The sequence below is a fragment of the Panthera tigris genome, chromosome A3 (assembly GCF_018350195.1).
Source record: "Panthera tigris isolate Pti1 chromosome A3, P.tigris_Pti1_mat1.1, whole genome shotgun sequence".
Classification (NCBI taxonomy): Eukaryota; Metazoa; Chordata; class Mammalia; order Carnivora; family Felidae; genus Panthera; species Panthera tigris.
Genome location: NC_056662.1, coordinates 50,853,589 through 50,878,051, shown reverse-complemented (window position 1 = coordinate 50,878,051; position 24,463 = coordinate 50,853,589). Strand labels below are relative to the sequence as shown.

General features: G+C 43.9%; 1 protein-coding gene across 2 annotated transcripts in view; it reads left to right on the top strand.

The window, feature by feature from the left end:
• The window catches only part of SH3RF3 (SH3 domain containing ring finger 3), a 372,049-nt gene that overhangs the window by 305,621 nt on the left and 41,965 nt on the right, over positions 1-24,463 (top strand). For both annotated transcript variants that reach the window (XM_042981038.1, XM_042981039.1), the window contains one exon: positions 4,554-4,888. In XM_042981038.1, the coding sequence (XP_042836972.1) occupies positions 4,554-4,888 (335 nt within the window). The remainder of the gene's footprint in view (positions 1-4,553; positions 4,889-24,463) is intronic.

Here is a 24,463-nt window from a genome sequence, read left to right as displayed (position 1 = left end):
GAGTCATAATTGATCTTGTTCAGATAATATTTGATGGAATGAAGGTAAGAAACCATATTTTAGTAGACTGAGAAGTGAATGAAGGACTCCTGGATAGTATAGGAGAGTGAGTTCATGTGGAAATCCCCTATTCTCTCTGTTTTAAACACAGAAATGGGTTTTTTAATTTTTTACAAATGAACTTTATGGATCTAACCAAAATGGAACACACAATATTAAGTGGGATTGAAGCATTGGCTAACTGGAATGAAAAGCAGGCAGTGTTGGCTAACTTTCAACTCCTGCAGGAGAAAATAGACAGGAAGTCCCTGGTGAGTGAGTATCAGGGGATCAGAGCTAGGTGCAATTGTTTGAACAGCTACAGTCTCTTCTTCGAGAATGGTTACTACTGAGCTACTCTCTGGGGTATGGGAGAGAATAGAGAGTGCTACTTGGGCATGGAGCTGAGTTTGGCTCTGGCCTGAAGACAAGATCTGCACCATTCCTACAGGACCAGAGTTCAAACCATCCTGTTACAGCTGGTTCTGAGGGGGAGGTCCCAGAGTACCATTCAGAAGCTTCAGACTGAGGGAAAAATAGCAATAAGACTGTCATACACAAGACGAGTGTGCATACTGAAGTCTCAAAGCACAGGGGGAACACTAACGCATAAAAGATAGCCAATAAACTGAAGAAATGGGAGAGAAATGAGAAAGAAATCTGAAAAAGTCTTTGATATCAGTATATTTAAGATCCTCTAAAAGGAAAAATAAAGAATAACATCTAACCATCCCCCCCCCAAAAAAAAACAAAGAAAAAACAGGGTGTATGAAGGGGAAAAATTAGATGGATAGCTATGAATCTAAAACTGATGAATATGAAAAAAAAACTTGAAATTTTGGAAAGGGAAAAAATATATTTTAAATACAAAATCCTTATAGGTGACATAATTTCTAGACTGGACACAGTCAAAGATGGATAGTAGTGACACTAGAACACAGAGCAGAGATGAAAACTTCCATTACAGCAAATACAAATCACACAAAGAAATGAGTAAAAAGTAAGAAAGAACAAGTGTAGACACAGCCAAAGATGGAATTAGTGACACTGGAAGGCATACATGGGAATTTATCCAGAACACAAAGCAGAGATGAAAACTGCCATGAGAGCAAATACAGATCATGCAAAGAAATGAGTGAAAAGTAAGAACCAAAGCAGACACTATTCAAGGACACTAGATATAAAGAAAAACAGGAAAAGGAGGTACTGGCTAGTAGAAGGACTATTTTTGAAATTAGAGCTGTAACTTACTTATTAAATTACAGGAGGAAAGTTAATAAATTTAATACAAGCAAGAAGGGGATGAGCCAGGAGAAAGGATTGAGATGAGCATGAAGGGGTAGACCTGTTGGGACCATATATCCTTGAGATTAGAAGGCGAGGTGGGTATAGATGTGGATGAGTTGAGAGAGAGGCTGGCCTGAAGTTTGGGGAGTTGCCAGTGTTCTATTTCATCCATGAAGTTGGAAGTGATAAACTTGAGAATAAGAAATGGACAATGTTGATGGTAAGATAGGTCATTTATTCATTCAACTACTCTTTTTAAATCACCTACAGGATGACATAGCAGTGAACTGAGTGAGGTCCAATGGTATTTAGGCACTCCAGAACTGCTGGAGCCTGCCAGAGCTTTAAAGAGGAGAGGCAAAGACTAACAGAGACTGTGCAATAATAGCATTTTCTCAAGCTGCTTGCCTCTGTTGTACAGGTTGCTTTGACATTGCTAACTAGTAGGATGACTAGAGAGATAGCAGTCTAGGTCAGTCTGAGGTTGGGTGACACAGGGTGGGTAAAATTGAGGTTAAATCCCACTGATCATGAATGAAACCCTACTTTCTTCTACGAGCCAGTGTGATGAGTCATGCTCCTCTTTCTCATGGAGTTTTTTTTTTTTTTTCTTCTCCAGTGGTTCAATTCTGTGAAATCTGTAGAGATGTTTTAGCTGAGGTTCTCTTTTCTCAAAAACTTGTTCATTCATTTAAGAAATTTATCAAGCATCTACTGCATTCTGGGCACCAATCCAGCTGTTTGGAAAATATCAGTAAATGTCCCACCCTCGTGAAGCTTACCTTGTAGTGGGGGGAGACAGGCAATGGGCAGTGAACACATAATGAAGAGTGCATCATACAAACTGTTAAGAGCAGATAGTGCCATGGGAGGAAAGGGAAATTAAAGCAGGGGAAGTGGGTCTGGGATCACAGAGTGGCAGCCTGCACTTTTTGGTGGGTTGGCAAGGACAGGTTTCCATGAGAAGGCGGTGTCTGAGGTGATCAGAAGCAGCCCGAAGCAACCAAGGGGCCATGTGGCTCTCTGGGGGAGAAGAGAGTGGTATGTACAGCAGTCTCTGAGGTGACAGAGAGCCTGTGTTGGGGGGAGCAGCCAGGAGGCTAGAGTGGCTGAGAAGAGGAACAAGGGAGAGAACTGGGAAGGGTGTCAAAGAGATTGCCTGGCAGACAAGCTTAGAACTTTCTGGAACACCCTGTCCTCTTACATTGGGTTTGGCAGGGCAATGTGGCAGGCATGTGGAAGCAAGCCAGAGGTGGAGGGGAGTTGTGTGGGACTTGATAGAAGAATCTAGAGCAGCCCCTGCAGTCTTTCGGGCCCAAGTGATTGTTCTTTCCTTGCCAAGCCACCACTTCTCATTCCAAGGCCAGGGGGCTGGGGTGAAGGAGAGTTCAGACAGCTGGGGAGAGGCAGACAAATGGCCCCAGGAGCACTGTCCAAGTCACGGGTTACCTTGGGCTGATTAAGTGACCCCAGTGGCTTCATTGATCTGCATAGTTACCTAACTTGGTCTTTTGAAATGTGGGGCCATGTTGAATGAGGATTTAAACCCACCCCAAACCCTGAATACTTTTAAAACCATAAATCAGTCTTTATATATTTTTACCTCCTAGAAACAGAGGACACGGTGAGAGTCCCTGAGTCCTGAAGAACCCGGGATCACATAATCAGATCTCACCCACTTTTCCCACGCAGTGCTGTCAGAAGGAAGAGGCCTGGCTTGCATGTGGAGGGCTGTCATTTGTCGAGCTGAGTTACTTCATATGCCGGGGAAGTGCTGTTAGGATTTATGAGTAGATTATCTATTCAAGGCATATTTGGGCACTGAGAATATTGTTTTATCACATGTGTTTTTTCATGTTGCTAAAGCCATGAATGCCATGAATTCTGATGGTAGAAAATAAGGACAGTGTGATGTGTAATTGTTCTCTGGGCGACAGTGCAAAAATGACTGAATCTGACTTGCATGATGTTGCATGGGACCCATGGTGAGAAGTGGTGTTGGCTGCTACAACCTGTGTCTCCCTTTGGATCACCAGCCCAGCCCACAAGTCACCATTCATCTGGTGTGGCTCATTCTGTCCTCCTGTAGGTTTCTTCTGTAATTAGTAAGGAGACAGTTCTTCAAAATCACTAGCACAGGCTACAGCAAGATTAATTTTAATTTGGTGTTGTGTTTAGAAGGAACTTTATGTTTTCAAATGACAAAGTTTTACAAATGTTATTCCTTTAGACCCCTAACATCCTTAGGAGGCATTTTTGCTGGCAGTAGGGGACAGATTTGTCATTGTGTGGTTCCTCATGTGTGAATCTATAAACTGTTGCTTCCATGTGTAGGCAAGGCAACAAGCTCAGGCAGATTGCAGGGGGCAGAGTGATGGTTCTCCCCAAGGCTGCAGCTGCCTTTATGATGTGCCTGTCACCAGCTAAAGCTGCCTCACACACTTGGCTGTAGCTCAGCCAAGTCAAGTACCAAGTGTGCACAAAAGACTGGGTTATAGTTCTGGGGTGGAGATGAATCAGAATTGTGCTCTTGGCAATGATCACCTTACATGCAGTAGTGTCTAAGAGTTCTGGGGCATCTTGGGGCTTCTTCAGGATTCTGTCATGCTTTACTTTCACGAACATTTTAACAAGGGCATTTTAAAAAAACCTTCTGGGGCGCCTGGGTGGCTCAGTCGGTTAAACGTCCGACTTCAGCTCAGGTCACGATCTCGCGGTCCGTGAGTTCGAGCCCCGCGTCGGGCTCTGGGCTGATGGCTCAGAGCCTGGAGCTTGCTTCCGATTCTGTGTCTCCCTCTCTCTCTGCCCCTCCCCCGTTCATGCTGTGTCTCTCTCTGTCTCAAAAATAAATAAACGTTAAAAAAAAATTTTTTAAATAAAAAAACCTTCTGAGTGTATTAGTTCATCGCAGCAGAGAAAACCATGTAGATGGCTTTATAGGAGACTGGGAACATGCCCATGCTTGTGGCAACCTTGGAAAAGATGTTCTCACTCCTCCTGCAGGCAGGCTGTTTTGTGCTATGGCAGGGCTTTGGGAAGATGGGATGTGTTTTCCCCATTGCTCAGCCTTAGTCTCTCTACCCGTGGAGTGTGGCCAGGTCTGGAGAGACCACAGAGAGAGGTGGTGAGCCCTGGGAAGACGAGCCCAAGGAAAGAGTCTGCTGCGATTGCATTGCAGTTGCAAACTAACCTTCCAACCCCACTCTCTTTCCAACCCCGTGCTCCAGCTGCCCACTCCTCAGCCCAGGCTCAGGACCGACCAACGGCCACCGTGTCGCCCCTGCGCACCCAGAACTCCCCGTCCCGCCTGCCCACCGCCAGCCTCAGGCCCCACTCCGTGATGTCCCCACAGCACATCCACCAGCCCCAGGTGCAGACGGTCATCGGGGCCCAGTGCCCCCGGCCGGCCATCCCGCTTACGTCTGCAGCGTCAGCCGTCACACCTCCCAATGTCAATGCCGCCAACCTCAACGGGGAGGCTGGAGGGGGGCCTGTCAGTGGCCTGTCGACATCCAGCCCCACCAACACAGGATGCAGACCAGATGAGAAAAAAAATGAGAAGGTAAGTGGCCCATCATGGGCAAGCCCTGGCCATGGCCCAGCTGGTTATTGTAGCTCTTTGGCACCAGACACCAATGACATTTTGTAAAATGAAGGCTTGAATTAGGGCACCAGGTTCCTGCCCTCGGATGCATCAGGCCTATGACAGAGATGGAGGTCATACCAGCAGAGCAGCTGTCCTTGGACTGGAATTCAGGCTGTCCTCAGGTTCTGGTAGGACTGATGCAGGCCCAACTATAGAAAAGATATCACTTCCTCAAGATGCCTTTGCTCTATCTGTTGGAAAATCACTGTAATATATTCATTTTGTTAGAACAAGATATTTATTGCCAAGTACCAGGTTATTATTATATTAAATATACAAATCTACTTATGTGCACTGTGAAAAGCACCCCCTCCCTTCAACGTATCATTCCTATGCAATCCACAGCCTGTTCAACCACATGGGACAGACTTGTTTTCTACGGAGAAACAAGAGAGGGATGCTGGTCTCATAGTTGGTGTAGACAGCATTTTCAGCTATTTAAAAAAAATTTTTTAATGTTTATTTATTTTTGGGGGGCGGGCGGGGGGAGGGCAGGAGGGAGAAGCAGAGAGAGAGGGAGACAGAATGAAAATCAGTCTCCAGGCTCTGAGCTGTCAGCACAGAGTCTGATGCAGGACTTGTACCCATGGGCCAAAGTCAGACACCCAATCAACTGAGCCACCCAGGTGCCCCTCAGCTATTCTTTTAACTGTGAAGAATATTGAGTTTATTTCACAAAAGAAATCCAAGTCCAATGAGCTTGCTGTTGCTACCCAGCTAGACACTGGATTAACCAAGATTAGAATCCAGATTTCAAATCAGTGCTGCCTGACGAAACTATAAATCAAGTCACATACCTAATTTAAAATCTTCTAGTGGCCAATAAAATTGAAAGGCAAAATTCATTTTAATGGTATGATCTATTAAAGCCAGTATCCAAAAATATTATCATTTCAACATGTAATTTATACTAAAAGATTTTTGATGAGGTATTTGCCATTTTTCACATTCAGTTTTTGAAATCCAGTGAGACATCTCCAGTGCTTATGGGCCACTGCACTGCCCATTGCTGTATTAGACAGTTCAGACCCACACCTTCAGCTGGGAACTATTCTCTTCATTGGCCTTGCTGTATGAATGATTTATTCTCATTCCCTCTTGGCTTCACCACATTGTGTAGTTCTTTTAAAACCTTTCTATATAAAATAGTCTTTTGACTAGAGTGTGCTTGCCAGGGTTTTGGTGAGCCCCACAACACTAGATGGTATATTCAAGGCAAGGACAGCCTTTCCTGTCCTTTGGGGACAGTACCAAAACCAGTGTTGACTGTCCAGTCCACATGCCCAGGGTGCCCCAAAGGCATGCCCACCAACTCACCTGCCATGCTTGGCAGGAGCCCGGATACCTCTCAGATATGTGCACACCAGACTCCTTGGGGCCACCAGATCAGTGCTCAGGCCTCCTTACTGCCTGTCTCATCAGGTCCGGGGGAATGTTATTCTCACACTCAGAAGTGTGGAAGAGGTCTCAGTAACAGCCACTGCTGCTGTGCTCTCAGCCAGCAAAGCTCAAGTCCCCTTGAGATCAACAGGGTTCCCAGGCACGAAGAGAAATGGTTGTTCTGTGTTTTGCGTCCATGTCTGCTTGCAAATCCCTTAGGTCTTGGCCTGCTCCCTTCCACCTTGAAGCCTGGTTAGGAGAGGTAGCTGGGTCTCATCAGGAGGCAGAAGTAGGTGTACAAGCCCACCCTCTTACTTGAACACTCTCCCTGGAAGACTCTATCCTCCAGGCCTTAAACAGGGGATGGACTTGGAAAGGGAAGGACAATAATAGTTCTGTAAACATTTCTGGTTCTTTGACAAAAAATTCTGTCTGGTTTGCAACACAAAGGGCTTCAGTCTGACTCATGACAGTAGAGCCAAACTAGTAGGAATCTACACTGAGAGAGATACTGTTTGCCGTCTTGACCTCCTAAGCATGTTGTTAAGGAAAACCAGCGCTCGACCTACTCTCCACATTCCCAGCCTGTTAGACATTTATCAGGTATTTTATCTTCACTCAAGGTTTACTCTCTACTAACAATTCTTCTCCATCAGCAAACAAGAGTGAGTCCAGGAGACACCCAGAGGGAACCTCTTGATGAAGGGCACCTTTGAAGGAAGCCCCACTCCCAGAAGAAATGCAGCAGATATGTCCACTTAGCTCTGGCAGCAGAAATGCACTGGCCTACACCAGCCTGTATCCAGCTAGGCTCAGGGCTGGGCACAGACGACTCACAGCATGGGGGTGCTGTTCATGCTGTGCTCCCAAGTAGGAAGTGAAATGGACTTTGTGGGCTTAAGTGAGCATATGTTCGTAGGTACAGCAGCAATTGTCAGCATCAAACCCTGGTAGAGAAATACTATATATTGTTCTTCCACATGTCATGTGTGATTTTCATTTCTCACCTCTCAAACAAAGCAAAAAAAACCAAAAAAACAAAAAAACAAAAAAAAACACACTGGTCTGAAAAAAAATCCCTTCTGTATTCCCAGTTGAATTTCTCCTATTTTATAGTAAAGAGCAAAACATCCACAGTTGTGGTTTCTAGTGGAAGAGCCAAGACAGTGGCTGTTCACCTGAACCTGTCTGGTGTGCTCCAAGCTGGTCAAGTGTGCTGGGGCTAGGGCCTGGCACCCTTGTGCTGCCCCCCGTCCCCCGCCAGGGCCACAACTGAGCAGATGTCACCAACTTTGAAAACACAACACTTGGCCTCAGGTCTGTTTCTGGGGTAACCCCATCACAGACGTGCATATGTCTAATTATGGTGAAAGGATTTTTTAAGAGTAATTTGCAGTATTCTCCAGGTTGTTTCTGTTAGTGAATTTTCCTTTGAAAAAGATGGAGCTCCCAGCCCTGCTTTCCACAGAGACCACAGCACCTACATGTTTTCACAGTGCTGAGTTGTTCTGGAATTCGATCCAGGCCCTTCCAAGCATGTGCACAAGAGAGAACACCATGGCTTATGGGGCTCCTGGTGCCTGAGATAGGGGCAGGGTGATTCTCTCCTAGGAACATGGGAGATTTATTCCCAGGTGTCCCCACATGTAGGGTACAAAGAGGCCCTGAACCTGGCTCGTGTGTGCTGACTGCTGTGCAGAGATCCCTGGGCATCTGGCCCTTTGCTAGTTCCACCCTCTGGGATTGGGCTTCTCAGCCCTGCTGCAGGCAGGCCTTGCACATCAGCCCTGCTTGGCCTGCTGTTGAGTTGAGGCCTCCAGAGAGACTCAAGTGCTGCCAGGGTGGGGACTCTTTCTATAGACTGGATCCTGAGCCAGAGTTCCTCTCTGGGCCCAGGGCTTTTGTCACAGTGTGCATCCTCCAGCCTCTCTCTCAGAGCCTCTTCCTGACCATCTTCCTGGTATTATGGCTTCCTACAGGAGCTGTCCTGTGGCTGGGCTGCCAGATAACAGCAGCTCCATCCTCCTGGAGAGCTTCCCACTTCCTCCAGTGGTGCCGAGTCCAGCAGTGTGCCCTTATGCCACAGCCCTAGAGCCCACAGTGGTAAAGACTGGAGTGCTCCCTGACACTCACGTCAAAGGGTAGACAGAAGACAGGCCTGAGATGAGGGAGTTCTGATCTAAGGATTCATTCAGAGCTCTGGACAGCACTAGGGACTCTTCCAAGCACCTTGGGCCATTTGGTCTGACCAAGGATCTGTTCTGCCATGGGACAGATCTACCAGGGATGGCCCTGCATGAAGAGTGTCCCCCCTCCAAGAGGACCTGAGAAGGATGTATACTGTTAAATCACAGAGTACCCCAAGATGGATGGATTCCTTCCTAGTCTCCCAGGTTGGAAACAGTAGAGGCAGCCAGGCCATGGGGGAAACCTTAGGACACAGAGAAGACCCCAAGACATGAGAAAGACCCTAGCATATGGAAGTCATAAAGGTTACGATCATCTGGGGAGTGTCATTGGAGGTCTTCCCATCCAAAGACCTGGGTCTAGTATTTCTGAAGAAGGGACTGGATACAACTTGAGGAGTCATCTTTTGGTGCCCACAGATCACAGAGTGGAAAGAAAATCTTGGGAGAATTTTAAGAATGATGTGTAATATTTCAGTTAACCCCTTTTCATTTAAAAAAAATCCCTTTTTGTGCTTGAAACAACCATCAAATATCACCTATCATGTCCATCCGTGACTGTTTTCTATTTCTGAGGCCTCATGAACACTTGGCACCAGATGATATGGATCAGTTATCCCTACGGGTTGACTCCGGGGGAAAGTCATCTATCTGGAGGCATAGAGGCCACAGTCAGTGACTAGCAGCAATGATGTGCTGAGGAAGGAAGTGGAAGATTGTGGCCCTCCTGAAGCCATGAAGCTCTCCCTGGCCACCTGGCTAGAAGTCACTCACTCACCCCTCTCTCTTCAGTGTATTCACCCCTCTCTCTTCGGTGTATTATAAGGAAGATTTGTGTGGCCCAGCCAGAGTGCTGGGTCCTGAGGGTCTATAGCAAAGGAAGATTCCACCCCAGCCTGAAGGAACACTGAGTCTAGTACCAAGATGCAGACTGGGAAACAGACAACTGCAATAGAGTATGATAGGTCTGGGGACAGGGAAGCTTCCTGGAGGAGTTCTGCCTGACAGGTAGAAGGACTTTCTAATCTGAGGGATGTGGTCCAAGGGTGAGGAGCCCAGGAGCAGGTGGGAGATAGCAAGACAGCTCTGGAAGGGCCTTGAGATCAGTTAGGCACTGCTCAGCATATTGAGGAGTCTGGTATTAGGCAAGAAGATAGGGTTTAAGGTTTAATCAAAGGAGGTTAGCTGTGTTCCTTCCCTTCTCTGAGTTGTGAGCCCCTCAGCCTTTTTCTTCCTACTCAGGTAACTGAATCCCACTTTGTGACAGCCCCTCTAACTGGTGCCATATGTCCATTTAATACTATCCTTGGTGTCAGCGTACCCTTGTGATCACTGGCTACAGCAGTATCTTTCAAACCACATGTTCAAAAGTGACCCACTCATGAATCACCAAACCAATTTAGTGGATTTGGATGAACATTTTTTTATATCAAATAGAATGCACAGAATGAAATAGAATAGCCTATATCAGCATGCATAGCACACAGTAGGAATCAGTATATTTGGGGGAAAATGGTTGTTGTGTGCTGAGTCCTGACATTTCCAAAAAGTCTCAGAGCCCTGATCAACAGACCCTGAAGAGTACCTTCCTTCTAGAAAGCATCTGGTGATATTTGTAGACTAAAGGGATATTTGTAAACTAAAAGGAATTGGGAAAACTGTTTCCAATGAGTTTTCATTCCCATGACTATAAGAAATTCTTTACTTTATAGGTCAGAAGAAAGTTAACTTTCTGCATATGGATGAAATAGCTTCAGTTCCACACAGTAATAGAATATTAGAACCAGAAAGAGACTCTGAAGATCTTTTCATTAAACTCCTCTTTTTTGATTATGCTGCTGAGGCTCAGGGATGTTGAGAGGCTCACCAGGTGTTACGTGGCATCAGTAGTGCAGCCAGTCCAAGGACTCTGGTTTCCCGACCCCTGTGTCAGTTCTGCCAGGCTCTGTTGTGCTGACTTGTGGTGGTCTCTCCAGTCTCATGAGGCCGAGGCCTCGGGTGGTTTGGGTTTGTCCAGGAGTCCCACAGTGAGAGGACAGGGGTAGCTATGGGAGGAGGCTGTAGGGTCTGCCCAGGAGAGGGGAGTGTGAGGCTCTGCCTTGTTTTCCACACTGGACTCAACTGCAGCCAGAGCCCATGTGACAGTGAACCACTTGGTCAAATCCACATGGATGGCATGACCTTTCTAATTAAGGCTTTGAGGAGCTGGTCTGAAAGGAACAGCAAACCTGACAGGATGACCGATAACAGCAGCAGCTAGGCCTGGCCAGTAGCAGAGCCAGTATGGGAAGTGTGTTGCAGATGAACTTTGAACTTGTTCTTTATTATCTATATCCCACTCATTTAAAAGCATATATATATATATATATATATATATATATATATATATATATATGCTGATAATAAGACAAACATTACATAGGGTTACAATTATATTTTCAATGAAAACCCAGGAATATGAAATATAAAGGAAATCTTGAGGGCAAAGCTCTTTAGAACAACCAGGCAGTTTTTTCTAAATTGAAGAATCACTGGTTTATGAATCACTTTCTCTCCATTAGGCTCACTGCAGTAAGCAAGCCTTTACTTGTACTGTTTCTAAAATGCAGACTGGAAGGGGGGCTGCTGTAATCTCCATAACCAACATATCAGTTGCTGCCAGTGTGTTTTCAATTTTGAGATAGGCAGAGGCTCTCCTGCTGTCACACACTAGCTGCATGGGCCCCAGCAACCAAGCCAGTAGTGAGGAGGTGTCCTGCTGCGTCAGTTGACACTTATCAGAGGTGGGGGTAGGGGGCTGACCTCACCAGATCTGAATTTCGCTGTAGGCCTGGTTCTCCCACTGATAGGGAAAGAGTAACACCTGGCTTGCTTACAGGTCAGGCCCCAATATGCAGAGACCCTCAGAGCAGTGCTGTGTCTCAGGTGTGGCCACAGGGGAAGAGGGTGACTCATGAAGCATGGCTGGGCCCACAGATCCATGTGGCACATCATCATGGGCTTTGGGGACCTTGGCTGCCTCAAAAATGAGTCACTGATGAGTCTGGTGGTCAGTTGGTCGGCTCTGGGCTATGGAAACCCACTTCCTTCTAGGGACTCTCATGCTGGGCAGCTCTGATCACCCTTGCACTGGCATTGGCACTCTGGCTGGGCAGGGAGTCCCTTTCTGACTGCTGTGGGCAACTAGAGCCCCAACAACTTCAGACCTTCTCCTCTTTTCCCTGGGGTTTGTCTGCCTTCTGTGGGATGAGGAAAGCTGGCATGTAGCTTATGAGTAATCTTTAGGCTGAAAATGAACACATCCTGAAAGCATGAACCCCAGCTGTCAAAATACTCTGAAGTTTTACAAGAAACTTATTTTTGGAAGAGGGCATGCTGCTAGAGTGTCACTTCCCTGATGACAAGGGCAGAACTTCTTCCTCATGCCCATCAGGGCACAGACCCCCAGGTGGGACAGGACAGTGGCCTCACCCTGGTCTTGGAGAGCTCAGAGGAAGCCTGAGGCCTTCTTGGGGGTTGGCTGTCTCCCAGGAAGGCACCACAGGGCCAGGCCATTCCCCCAACTTTCACATAGAAACCCCCAGCTTTTGTTCTGAGGTGAGACTCAATCCAGTGCACTTCCAGGTGTCTTCTTAGTGGGGCACTGGGGACCCTTGCAGGGCACAGATGTGGACATGGAAGTCCAGGTAGCCAGGTGGCCTGCACAAGGCCATGCAGCTCATCATCAGTGGGAATAAAGCCAGCCCCTTGGTGTTCAGGAGAGGGCCACTTCCTCTCCTCTGCCTCTATTGGACAGCTTCTCCTATTGGGACCCCAGGGTATGTGGGCATGAAAGAATGCACAGACTGATTAATGAGCACAGAGGGTGTGCCTGGGGCACAGCTGTCAAGTGTGAATCAGGGCCCTTCTATGTATCAATCATGTGACCTTGAGCAAGTTCCCTCACCTTTCTGTGCCTCCATTTCCTCATCTGTAAAATGAGGATGATAGCACCTACCACCCTGACTTTTGGGGAGGAGTAAATTAGTTAATCTCACAAATGCTCAGCCTAGTATTTGGAATAAAAATATTGGAAATCATTAGTAAGAATTTGATATAATTGAAGGTCAGATTCCTTAAGAATTATGAGATAGATATAGATGTAAAACTTGTATCCCTGACGCTTCTAATAAAAGATGAAAAGGGCATTTGATTTTGCAGTTTTAGAAAAAAAGACACTTAACATTGCCAAATGGAGAGATGTAGGCTGCTCCAAAATGAACCTCAATTGATTGGTGTAATCTATTAGTAAAATGGTAATTATTCATCTCCTCAGCCACTGGAGGTTCCATTTTCTGGTTTATTTTTCCTGTGACCACTGAGAAACATAGATATAAAGGGTTTTCTTAGGTGTCAATTTTGTACCTGACATTTAGCCTAAACAATGTCAACTGCAAAGCATGAAACCAAAATTCGTTTTTAAAATTGTAATAAACTAGCAATGGAAAAGAATTTGTGATTACCAGTAATAGCCACGGGGGTTCTGTCATTCTCCCCAGAGGGCAAAGTTCACCATAACTCATTAAGATTGTTGGGGGATTTTACACTCTAGTGGCACATGATGTAACCCTCCCGGACAACAAAGAGATGACTGTGGCAGCAAGGTCAGTGATGTAGATTGTAGGCGTACAAGTGGCCGAGAGCCACGGAACGCACTTGATTCCCATAGCAAGTTTATATTCTACCGTACAAAATTCTACCATTATTATTGCCTCCCTTTTCATGACATATCTTCATATTGCTCATAAAGACAAGGTGTTTTTTTCATAGTCTTCCCTGCCTAGGGAAAAACTCAGCTGATGGAATCAGTTAAAAAGTAAAACATATACACACACCCCATAAACCACACCAGAAGGTAGTGCTTGCAGAGTAGACGCAATAGGATGCCCTTCCCAGAAGGCAGACAGTGTCAGCTTGATGGGGCATCTCTAATATTCTAGAGAACTTGTGAGTGCTTTTCCATCTTGTCACATAACTGAGAGCAATGATGAGAAAGAACAGAGTGCTGGTGTCATCATTTTGTTTGCTGTGATTTTATTTTGTTTTGTTGGTGCTCCCACACAGACAGTGGTGGTAGAGGCGAGGGAATTGTGCCATCACTTCCAGATAAGACAACTTTATACCATTTTTTCCCTCTGGGGTAAAGTCACTCTTGGGGCAGACTTGATTTTTGTTTACCTGGTGTTTTATGTGCTTATTTCCAGGCCATATCTTAATAAATTACAAGACACATCTGCATATAGCATGAGAATGAAGTTCATTAATCTTTTTAGAAGATTCACGGTCTTTCTGTCCATCTCAAGCAGACCTAATGGGTCAACTTAATGAAAACGTTACTGCTTTCTGATCTCTTTGTAATGCCAGCAGTAATGGCTAGATTACTGGCTTGCATCAACTGCCTTTGGACTCTTAGTTCTCTCCTTCACTTTGTGTCACCCTAGACAAATCGCTTAGACTTCAGTTTGCTTAATATTAAGATAGGAATAATATCTTCTGCTATTAAAATATTAATTATTGGTTTGTATCAGTCAGAATTCCCTAGAGGAATAGAACCAATATGAAATATAGCTATAAATATTTGTTTTAGTAATTGGCTCACATGTTGAATGTGGAGGCTGGCAAGCCCACCTGTGGGGAATGCCACAGGCTGAAAACTCAGGCAAGAGTTGATGCTGTAGTCTTGAGGCATACATTTTTCTTCCCTAGGAAGCCTCAGATTACTCTTAAGGCCTTCAGCGGATTACAAGAGGCCCACCCATATATCCAGGCACTTAGTCTAATTAATCTCTTTTACTTAAAGTCAACTGGTGATCACATCTACAACATATTTTCACAGCAATGTATGGACTAGTGCTTGACTAAACCATTGGGCAATGTAGCCAACCAAGTTGACACTTAGAACTAACCATTACAATTCACCCTCTCTCAACTTGGCACTTGTAGCCATCTCTGTAAACCATACTTAGTATCCAAATAAATACAACAGTGAAGTTATGCTTCTGCCTACTATGATACATCTATCCTGTATACAACTGAAAATGCACTAGCCCTTACACCAGAGGAGGATGTAAAGTCCTTAGGCAATGTTCACTTTTCTCCTTGATATCCTGTAACTTAAATACTGTGATATAAAGTTAAAAATATTTGAATACTATAATATGAAGTCAGTACAACTTATCTTATATGATAAGGGTATAAGAGAGGGAAGAAAAAGATTATACACACACACACAAACATATTCAAAACAAAACAAAGAGAAAATTCTCATGACTATTACAGTCATTGTTTCTGTAACTGGTCATATCTGGTATTTATAACTACCTTCTTCCATGATGCACCCCATATTCCCTTTGCCTTCAGCAAGCACCTCAGTAAGTTGTCATTCCTTATCTGTAGGGTGACCCAAATATTCATTCCTGAAGGGTCTGGGCCCTTAGCAGTACTGACTGAACTGGGTTGTTGTAGCTTTCCATTGACCATAGTCACAGGACATTGTAATACTAAGAGACACACCTCTATTGTGCAGTACAGCCCAGTTTTCCCTAAACTAAACCCTACATCTGACTGAAATAGTTACAGTAAGGATCAGTCACTGAAGCCAGTAAAATAACTACTTTCTTTGCCTGTTTATTCAGTCATGAGGAGTCCAAAATGGTCAAATGGGAATCTTAACTTCCAGTTCAATAGGATTGTTGTTGTGCCTCGTGATGGAAGCACTCCTACCTTAGAATCTAAGACCTCTAGGCCCACACAGCATAGAGTCATGGGGGCACAAATAGAAACTTTTGCTAGTGGGCCTCCAGGTGTAACAGCGTATGGTGCCATTCCTATTTCCACCCTCCTGATTCCCAGCTATAGGAGAAACAGCACCATCAATTGGGTGCTGACTTGGAGCACATACAGCCTCCTGGAGAACCTTGCCCCCAAACCTGCAAGGTATTGCCACCCAGCTGGTATTGTAACTGGATCTTCAGAAGGCCATTCTGTGAAGCCAACTTCTTTAAGATAGGAACAAAGTGAGACCAGTGAATTCCATGAGTCTGGACCTGTTGCCACACTTCCTTTGTTGTGAAGTGAGTTCCTTGATCAGAAGCAATTGCTGTGTGGAATATGACAATGATGGATAAGCCATTCTGAAATCCACAGATAGTAGTTTGGGCAGAATTGCATGCAGGGAAGGCAAGTCCATATTCAGAATAAGTGTTTCAGTAGGAACAAAATGCTGCCCATCTCATGATGGAAGGAGACCAGTATCGTAACCCTGTAACCAGTATCGTAACCAGGTAGCTGGCTGTTCACTCCAGAGAATGGTTCCATATCAGGAGCTCAGTGCTGATCTCTACTGCTGGCAGAATGGGCATTTTCAGTGCCTATAACCAAGTTGTCCCTGATGAGTGGAAGTCCACAATACTGGACCCATACATGACCTCCACCCTATAACAATAGTCACTTGACAGGGCTGGATAGGGAAAGAGGATGACTGGTATCCAGAGAATGGGTCATTAAAAGCCTCCTCTGCTGAGGTCAGCCTTTGGTGAACATTCACACAGGACACACATTCTTTTCACATTTTTTGCCCATTCATAGAGCTCTATCCATTTACCACTTTCCCAGATCCCCTTGTCACCAATTTTCTAATCATGTTTCTTCTAAGTCATCACCATCCAGCCAAACCATTAACTATAGCCTATGAATCAGTACACAGTAACACCTCTAGCTACCTCTCCTTCCAAGCAAAATGAGCAATTGGATGCACTGCTCAAAATTCTGCCCACTGGAAGGATTTCTCTTCACCACTGTCCTTCAAGGATGCCCCATAAAGGGGCTACAGCACACAACTGTCCACGCTTACATGGAGCCTGCATATCTTACAGAACTGAGTCTTCTCTTCCTCTTTCGACTGATCATAGGAACTCCCTGTGAAGCCACAGGTGCAGGCTGGGAGAGAGAAGACCATGTAGCAGGAGCTGGACCGTGGGTATTGGAGCCACTTCATGTAACTTACTCGTGCCTAAGGGCCTGCTTGGGCTTGTTCATGTATATACCACCTCCATCTGATGATGGAGTGCTGCTGTGCACACCCAGCTTTATAATTTGGTGGGTCAGGTAACACCCAATTCCTGGTGGGCAGCTCAGGCCACGCGATAACTTGGCGGCTCAGGGTTAAGTGTTCAGTCTCTACTAAGACACAATAACAGGCCAAGAGTTGTTTCTCAAGATGAGTACTTATTTGAAGAGCTTGGCAAGGCTTCACTCCAAAATCCTAAGGGCTGTATTTCACCTGTAGGAGCCCATCGGATGCTCTGCACAGCATCCCTCTCTGCCACTGCCACTGCCACTGCCACTCCAAGCACCATTGGATCTGCTGGATCACATGGCCCAAGTGGCAGAGCAACTTGCACAGTCTGGACCTGCTGTAGAGCCTTCTCTTGTTCTGGACCCCACTCAAAACTAGCAGCTTTGTCAGATCACACAGTAAATGGGCTGGAGTAGCACACCTAAGTGGGGACTATGCTGCCAGCAAATCCAAAGAGGCATCCTAGGCACTGGGACTCTTGGTTGTGGGAAGGGCTAGGTGCAACAACTTATCCTTTACCTTAGAAGGGTTTCTCAACATGCCCTGCACTATTGGGCCCCTAGCAGTTTCACTGAAGTAGAAGGCCACTGAATTTTTGTTGGATTTGTTTCACACCATGTGACATGCAAACATCTTGCCAATATGTCTAATATCCAATAAGCCTAGTGCTCAATAGTTCCAATCAGCATAATATCACCAATGTAATTGATCCATGTGATATCTTGTGGAACAGAAAGGTGATCAATTATGACATAGAGCTGGAGAGCTGATGTACCCCAGAGGTAGGACAGTGAAGGTGTATTGCCAGCCTTGCCCACTGAAAGCAAAAGTGCTGGTGGTCTCTATGAACAGATATGGAGAAAAAAGCATTGGCATGGTCAGTAGCTGCATACCAGGTACCAGCAATGCATTAATATGCTCAGGCAAGGAGACCACATCTGGTACAGCAGCTGCAATTAGAGTTAATACCTGATTGAACTTAACAAAAATCCATGTCATTCTCCAAGCTCCATCTGTCTTCAGCACAGGCCAAATAGGAGAGTTGAATGGGGATGTAGAGGGACTGCATCCCTCCGGTCCTTGATGGTGACATTAATCTCTGCAGTGTCTCCAGGAATGTGGTATTGCTCCAGGTTTACTCTTTTCCTGGGTGGAGGCAGTTCTAGGGGCTTCCACTTGGCCTTTCCCACCATAATAGCCCTCACTCTACAGGTCAGGAACAAACATGTGGATGGATTCTGCCAGCTGCTGAGTATGTGTATTTCTATTATGCACTCCAGAACTGGGGAAATAACCACAGGACAGGTTTGAGGACCCACTGGACTCACTATAAGACAGACTTGAGCTAAAACTCCATCGATCACCAGACCTCCATAAGCCCCTACTCTGACTGGGGGACCACAGTGATACTTGGGGTCTCCTGGAGCCAATGTCTGTTCAGAGCCAGTGTCTAATAGTCCCTAACAGGTCTGATTGTTTCCTTTTCCCCAGTGCATGATTATCCTGGTGAAAAGGTCCTTTCGGGGAGATCTGGGAGAAAGAGTCACAGCATAGCATCCTTCCTCAAGAAGACCCAACTTGCCCTTCATTGAAGGAGTTCTGGGTCTCCAAACCCTCAGTCTGGGAATTGATAGAGAAGTCATGACTCTAGTTAAACTTCAGAACACTTCTGTTTATACAGCTCAAGTCAGGATTTAGTAGATTTTCCTGCTCCTCCTCTGCTGGGGCTACTGCCATCCATGATCTTGCCACAGGTCTGTGCAAGTCAGACTATTCTGACTGATGATTGGACTCCACCATCCATCATGGCAACGACGGCCATCTTGTTTTTGTCAGTTAAGTGCTGCCACATGGCTTCTGCCCACTCAGGATCCATGTCATCCCATTGATCAGGCTTCCTAATTCTGTGCCATACTTCTCACTGTAAGGTTTGGTCAATGTGGAAGAGTGGCCAGAGTTCTTCGAGGATTCTGAAGCTTTTCTCACAAATATGTTCCTCACAGTGGGTGTGGAAGGTGTGTCATCCTGGGATGGGTGAGCAGGTCTTACATGACAAGTCCACTCAACACTCCAGTCTCCCTAAACTTTTAGGTACCTTTCTCTACAATATATCAAGGCAGGAGGCATTTCAACCTAATTTACTGTTTGCCATCTTTTGGTCCATGTTTCAGCCAGCCAACCAAACTGTTAGAGCCCTTTCTAATGCCACGGGCTACAATATTAAGTCCAGAACTTCTGTTCAGTTGTCCCACATGAATAAATTCAGCATTAATTTTATGTTTCTTTCACCATTATCCTACACCCTTAATATCAATCCCCACACATATTCCTCAGATTTATTTCTGTATAAATTGTAAAAGTCATGCAGTTCTGTCAGAGTGTAGCATACTTCCTCATCGATCAAACTTAGCACCTCACTCTTTGGGGCCTTCTCAGACTTGAGTGTCGTTATAAGTCTAGAAGTGAAGAGAGGTGGTAGAGGTGGGTTCTGAGGATCAGCAGTGTCTTCTTGCAAGGCAACTGCCTCAGGGGAAGCTGTAATGGGCTCCTCAGTGAAAGGAAGGTTAACCTCCTCAGGACTGGAAGTGCTCTTCTACTGGCAGAGAAGACTTGGCAGAATTTAGGGGTTCAGTGTCCCGAGCTTTATCAGAATCTAACCATGTGTTCCTGTTCCAATTTTCAGGATCCCATTCCTTTCCATTCAGTGTCCTCACTTTAACAATGGACATACTGTAAAGTTGGGCATTCAATCTGCACAGTAATTCAGTCACTCACAGGATGAAACTCTGGATTTAATGTTCAGAAATCTCAGCTCTGGGGCTACAGGGGATCAGGGTTCCTTTCAGGGCAGACATAGAAACTGTAAGGTTATCTATGTGTCGCTTGACCTAGGAATTTGAAATCCTAGACTCATTTGTCCAGCCAGTTAAGAGCAGTTAAGAGCAAGGCCAGTTAAGAGTAATTGGCCAATCGTATTAAACTCATGAGTTTGACAACAATTTTCTAAGGTATCATATACATTATCACCCAGAACCTTGCCTGTTAAAAGTATTTGTTAGGAGTGTCCAATGGTGATATTTTGTGTATCTCTGTTGGCACATCATACCATGGATGGTCGGTCACTATCCTCTTTACCACTGAAATAGAGTCATAGGGCTTTGAATATGTCAGCTTAAAGAACCAATTCTAGAAAACACAGAACTAACTCAGAAAAGTCATATTTAAGATTCTATTCCTCTAACACCACTCTCGGTACCAAAATCTCTGTCATTCAGGGTTCTCCAGAGAATTAGAACCAAAGGAGTTGGCTCGTGATTGTGGGGACTGGTATGTCTGCAATCTTTTGAACAGGCCAACAGACTGTAAGTTTGGGAAGAGCTGATGCTTCAGCCTTGAGGCAGAATTTCTTCCTCCCCAGAAAACCTCAGTTTTTTCTCTTAAAAGCCCTCAGCTGAATGGATGAGGCCCATCTACATTATGGAGGGTAACCTCCTTCATTTAGAGTCAAATGATTGTAAATGTTAACCCCATTCACAAATACTTTCATGGCAACATTGTGTTAGCATTTTACCTAACAGCTATTTACACTAGAGTCTAGCCACGTTGACACCCAAAAGTATCCATAACTGTTAATATCAGTGGAAAACTATTAACTGATTAGGTGAACCATTACTAAAAATGTCCAAGCATATTATTAGTTAAATAAAAGTATGAAAGATGTTGCTAAGGCTGGTGCTTTATTTTCCAAGATTTCACAATGAATATGTTGATAACAGCTATTTCTTATTTATAGCTCTACACAGAGTCATCACTGAGTGATTTGGGAACTAGGGCTTAAACTTATTATGTGAAGCTACAAGTAAAGTAAAATGCATCCTGTGGGGGCAGGGAGATATAAATCACTTCAGATTTCTGATTATTGTGTAACTTGGTAACAAATCTATACTTAGGAAGCAATGGGGAGGAAGCCATAAATTTCCCAGGGCTTACAGAAAAGGATGGTGTCACTATTGGTTTCCACGGCAATCAAGCTGTTTAAACCACTCAGTACCTTAGAGAGACACTGCTTCAAATATTTATATTAGGAAAATACAAAGATCATTAACAAGGATGCCCAAAGGGTTACTTGAGAGATGCAAGAAAATTGTCCATTTCTCAGCCTAGACAAATTCTTGTTCCCAGATTGGGACCCCTGGGCTCCCTCAGCACTCTCTGATTCCCTGAGCTGGGCTTTCGGGATTCTCAGAGCTGGAGGTGAACATAGATAAGGCAGGAAGTGAACATTCACAGTCTTCTCTCAGGAAAAAAAACCTGTATAAAGTGCTCCTGGAAAGAGGTCACTAAGAGCAGATACAGACAGCCTCGTGTAGAAGTGCCCCAGGTTCACAGACTTAGCACTAGAAGGGAGCTTATGTGTCATCTGAGTTAAAAGGACCCACCAGCCCTAACTAACCCAGCAATCCTATCTGCAAATTACTTAAGAGGGATCACTCGGGTTCTGCTAAAACACCTGTAGGAACAGGGTACTTACTATTGAAGGAAGAAACCTGTTCTATGACTGAACTGACCTGTTGCTGAAAACCCCATCTTCTTGTTGAGTCACAATCTACAGAGTCCAAACACTTTTCACAGATATAAATACACAATATATGCACATGCATACACACATTCACATGCATGTAAATATACACACATATATGGACACCTACATGCACACAGATATGTACACATGCACACACACTAACACACATGCACACACAGTTACACACGTGCACATGTGTGCACATGCACACACTCGTACATGCAGTAACGTAAACATACATACGTATATATGCACTCACATACATAAATACACATCTTGTGGAGTTGATCCATGGGTGTAGTTCTGCCACCTCACAGTCCATTTCCTCTTCTAAAAATAGCCCCTCTGGTATTGTAAGTCACCCTCCCAAATATTTTTTTTAATAGACTTTGTTTTGTACATCTGTTTTAGGTTCACAGCAAAATTGAACAGGTGGTACAAATATTTCCCATTACACCCATCCCTGTACAATATCAATTATCAATTATCAATTATCAATTATCAATTATCAATACCCTCCCCAGATGGTCCCTTTGTTACAACTGTTGAATCTAGATGGACACATCATAATCACCCAAAGTCCATAGTTTATGCTAAGTTTTGCTCTTGGTGCTGTACATTCTTTGGGTCTAGACAAATGTATAGACATGTATCTACCATACAGAATAGTTTCACTGCCCTAAAAATCCTCTGTGCTCCACCTACTCATCCCTCCTCCCCCAAGCCGTGGCAACCACTGATTCTTCTACTGTCTCCATGGTTTTGCTTTTTTCAGAATGTCATATAGTTGGAATCATACACTATGTGACATTTTTCAGACTGGCTTCTTTCACTTAGTAATATACATTTAAGGTTCCTCTGTGTCTTACTATGGCTTGATAGCTCATTTTAGAATAAGATTTCATTGTATGGATGTACCACAGTTTTTTATCCATTCACCTACTGAGGGATTCTTGATTGCTTCCAAGTTTTGGCAATTACAAATGAAGCTGCTGTAAACACCATGTGCAGGTTTTGTGTGGACATAAGTTTTCGACTCATTTGGGTAAATACCAAGGGGTGTGATTGCTGGATCATATGGTAAGAACATGTTTAGTTTTGTAAACTGTCAAAACTATCTTTCAGAGTGGCTGTGCCATTATATATACATACCACATCTTCTGTATCCATTCATCCTTCAATGGACACTTGGGCTGCTTCCATAATTTGGCTATTGTAAATAATGTGCTGAATGATGTATAGAATTATTGAATCACTATTTTTACACCTGAAACTCATATAACACTATGTTAACTATACTGGAATTAAAATTAAAAACTTAATAAAATTAAAAACAGAAAACAAAAACAAAGCGGACTCAACCATTTTACATTCCCACCAAGCCATAAGTGAGAGTTTCTGTTGCTCCACATTCTCACCATCATCTGGTGTCATCAGTGTTTTGGATTTTCACCATTCTAATAGGTGTGTAGTGGTATCCTCTTATCATTTTAATTTACAATACCATGATAACTTAGGATGTTGAACATATCTTCATATGTTTATTTGACTTCTGTATATTTTCTTTGGTGAAGTGGTCAGATCTTTCGCCCACTTTTTAATCAGGTTACTTGTTTTCTTACTGTTGAGTTTTAAGTGTTCTTTGTATATTTTAGATAACAGCCCTTTATCATATTTGTCTTTTGCAAATATTTTCTCCCAGTTTGCGGCTTGTCTTCTCTTTCTCTTCCGTGTCTTTTGCAGAGCAGAAGTTTTTAATTTTAATGAAATTCAACTTCTCAATTATTTCTTGTGTGAATCATGCGTTGAGTGTTGTATCAAAAAAGTCATCACCAAACTGAAGGTCACCTTGATTCTCTCTTATGTTATCTTCTAGTTTTGTAGTTTTGTCCTTCACATGTAAGTCTGTAATCCATTTTGAGTTAATTTTTCTGAAGAGCATAATGCTTTGTCTGGATTATTATTTTTTTTTCTGGCACATGGATGTCCAGTTGTTCCAGCACCATCGGTTGAAAAGACCATCTTTTCTCCATTGTACTACATTTGTTACTTTGTCAGAGGTCAGTGGGATATATTTATATGGGTCTATTTTGGGGCTCTGTATTCTGTTCCACTGATATATTTGTCTGTTCTCTTGCCAACAATTTATCTTGATTACTGTAGCTTTACAGTAAGTCTTGACATTGGTAGTATCAGTCCTCCAATAATATTCTTCTTCAATATTGTGTTGGATATTCTGGATCTTTTGCTTCTTTATATAAACTTTAGAATATGTCAATATGCACAAAATAACTTTCTGGAATATTGGTCAGGACTGTGTTGAATCTATATGTGAAGCTGGGAAGAATTGACATCTTGGCAATACTGAGTTTTCCTATTTGTGAACATGGATATATCTCCAATTATTTAGTTCTTTGATTTCATTCATCAGAATTTTGTAGTTGTCCTCATAGACCTTGTACATATTTTGTTAGATTTATACCTAGGTATTTCATTTTGGGAAGTGCTACTGTAAATGTATGGTGCTTTTAATTTAAAATTTCAGTTGTTCAGTGCTGGTATATAGGAAAGGAATTAACTTAGGATCCTGCAAACCTGCATCTTAGTTCCAGGAGTTTTTCTGTCAATTCTTTCAATTTTTCTCTGTAGATAATCATGTCATCAGTGAACAATACAGTTTTATTACTTCCTTCTCAATCTGTATACCTCTCATTTCCTGGTCTCATCTTACTGCATTAGCCTGGACTTGCAGTTTGATGTGGAAGAAGAGTGGTAAGAGAAGACACCCTTCCATTCTCACTTTGTTCCTGATCTCAGCAGAAATGCTTATAGTTTCTCAGCATATAATGCTAACATTGTACCTACAGCTAACAGGTAAGGTATTTTGGTAAATGTGCTTTTTTCAGGTTGAATAAATTCCCCTCTATTCCTAGTTTTCTAAGAGTTTTAATCCTGATAGGTATTAGATTTTGTCAAATGTTTTTTTTCTGCATCTATCGATATGATCATGTGATTTTTTTTCTTTAGCCTGTTGATGTGATGGATTGCATTAACTGATTTTTTAAGTTTATTTATTTATTTTGAGACAGAGAGAGAGAGAGAACAAACCAGCGGGGGAGGGTCAGAGATAGAGGGGGACAGAGGATCTGAAGCAGGTTCTGTGCTGACAGCAGAGAGCCTGATGCAAGGCTCAAACTCCAGAGCCGCAAGGCCATGACCTGAGCTGA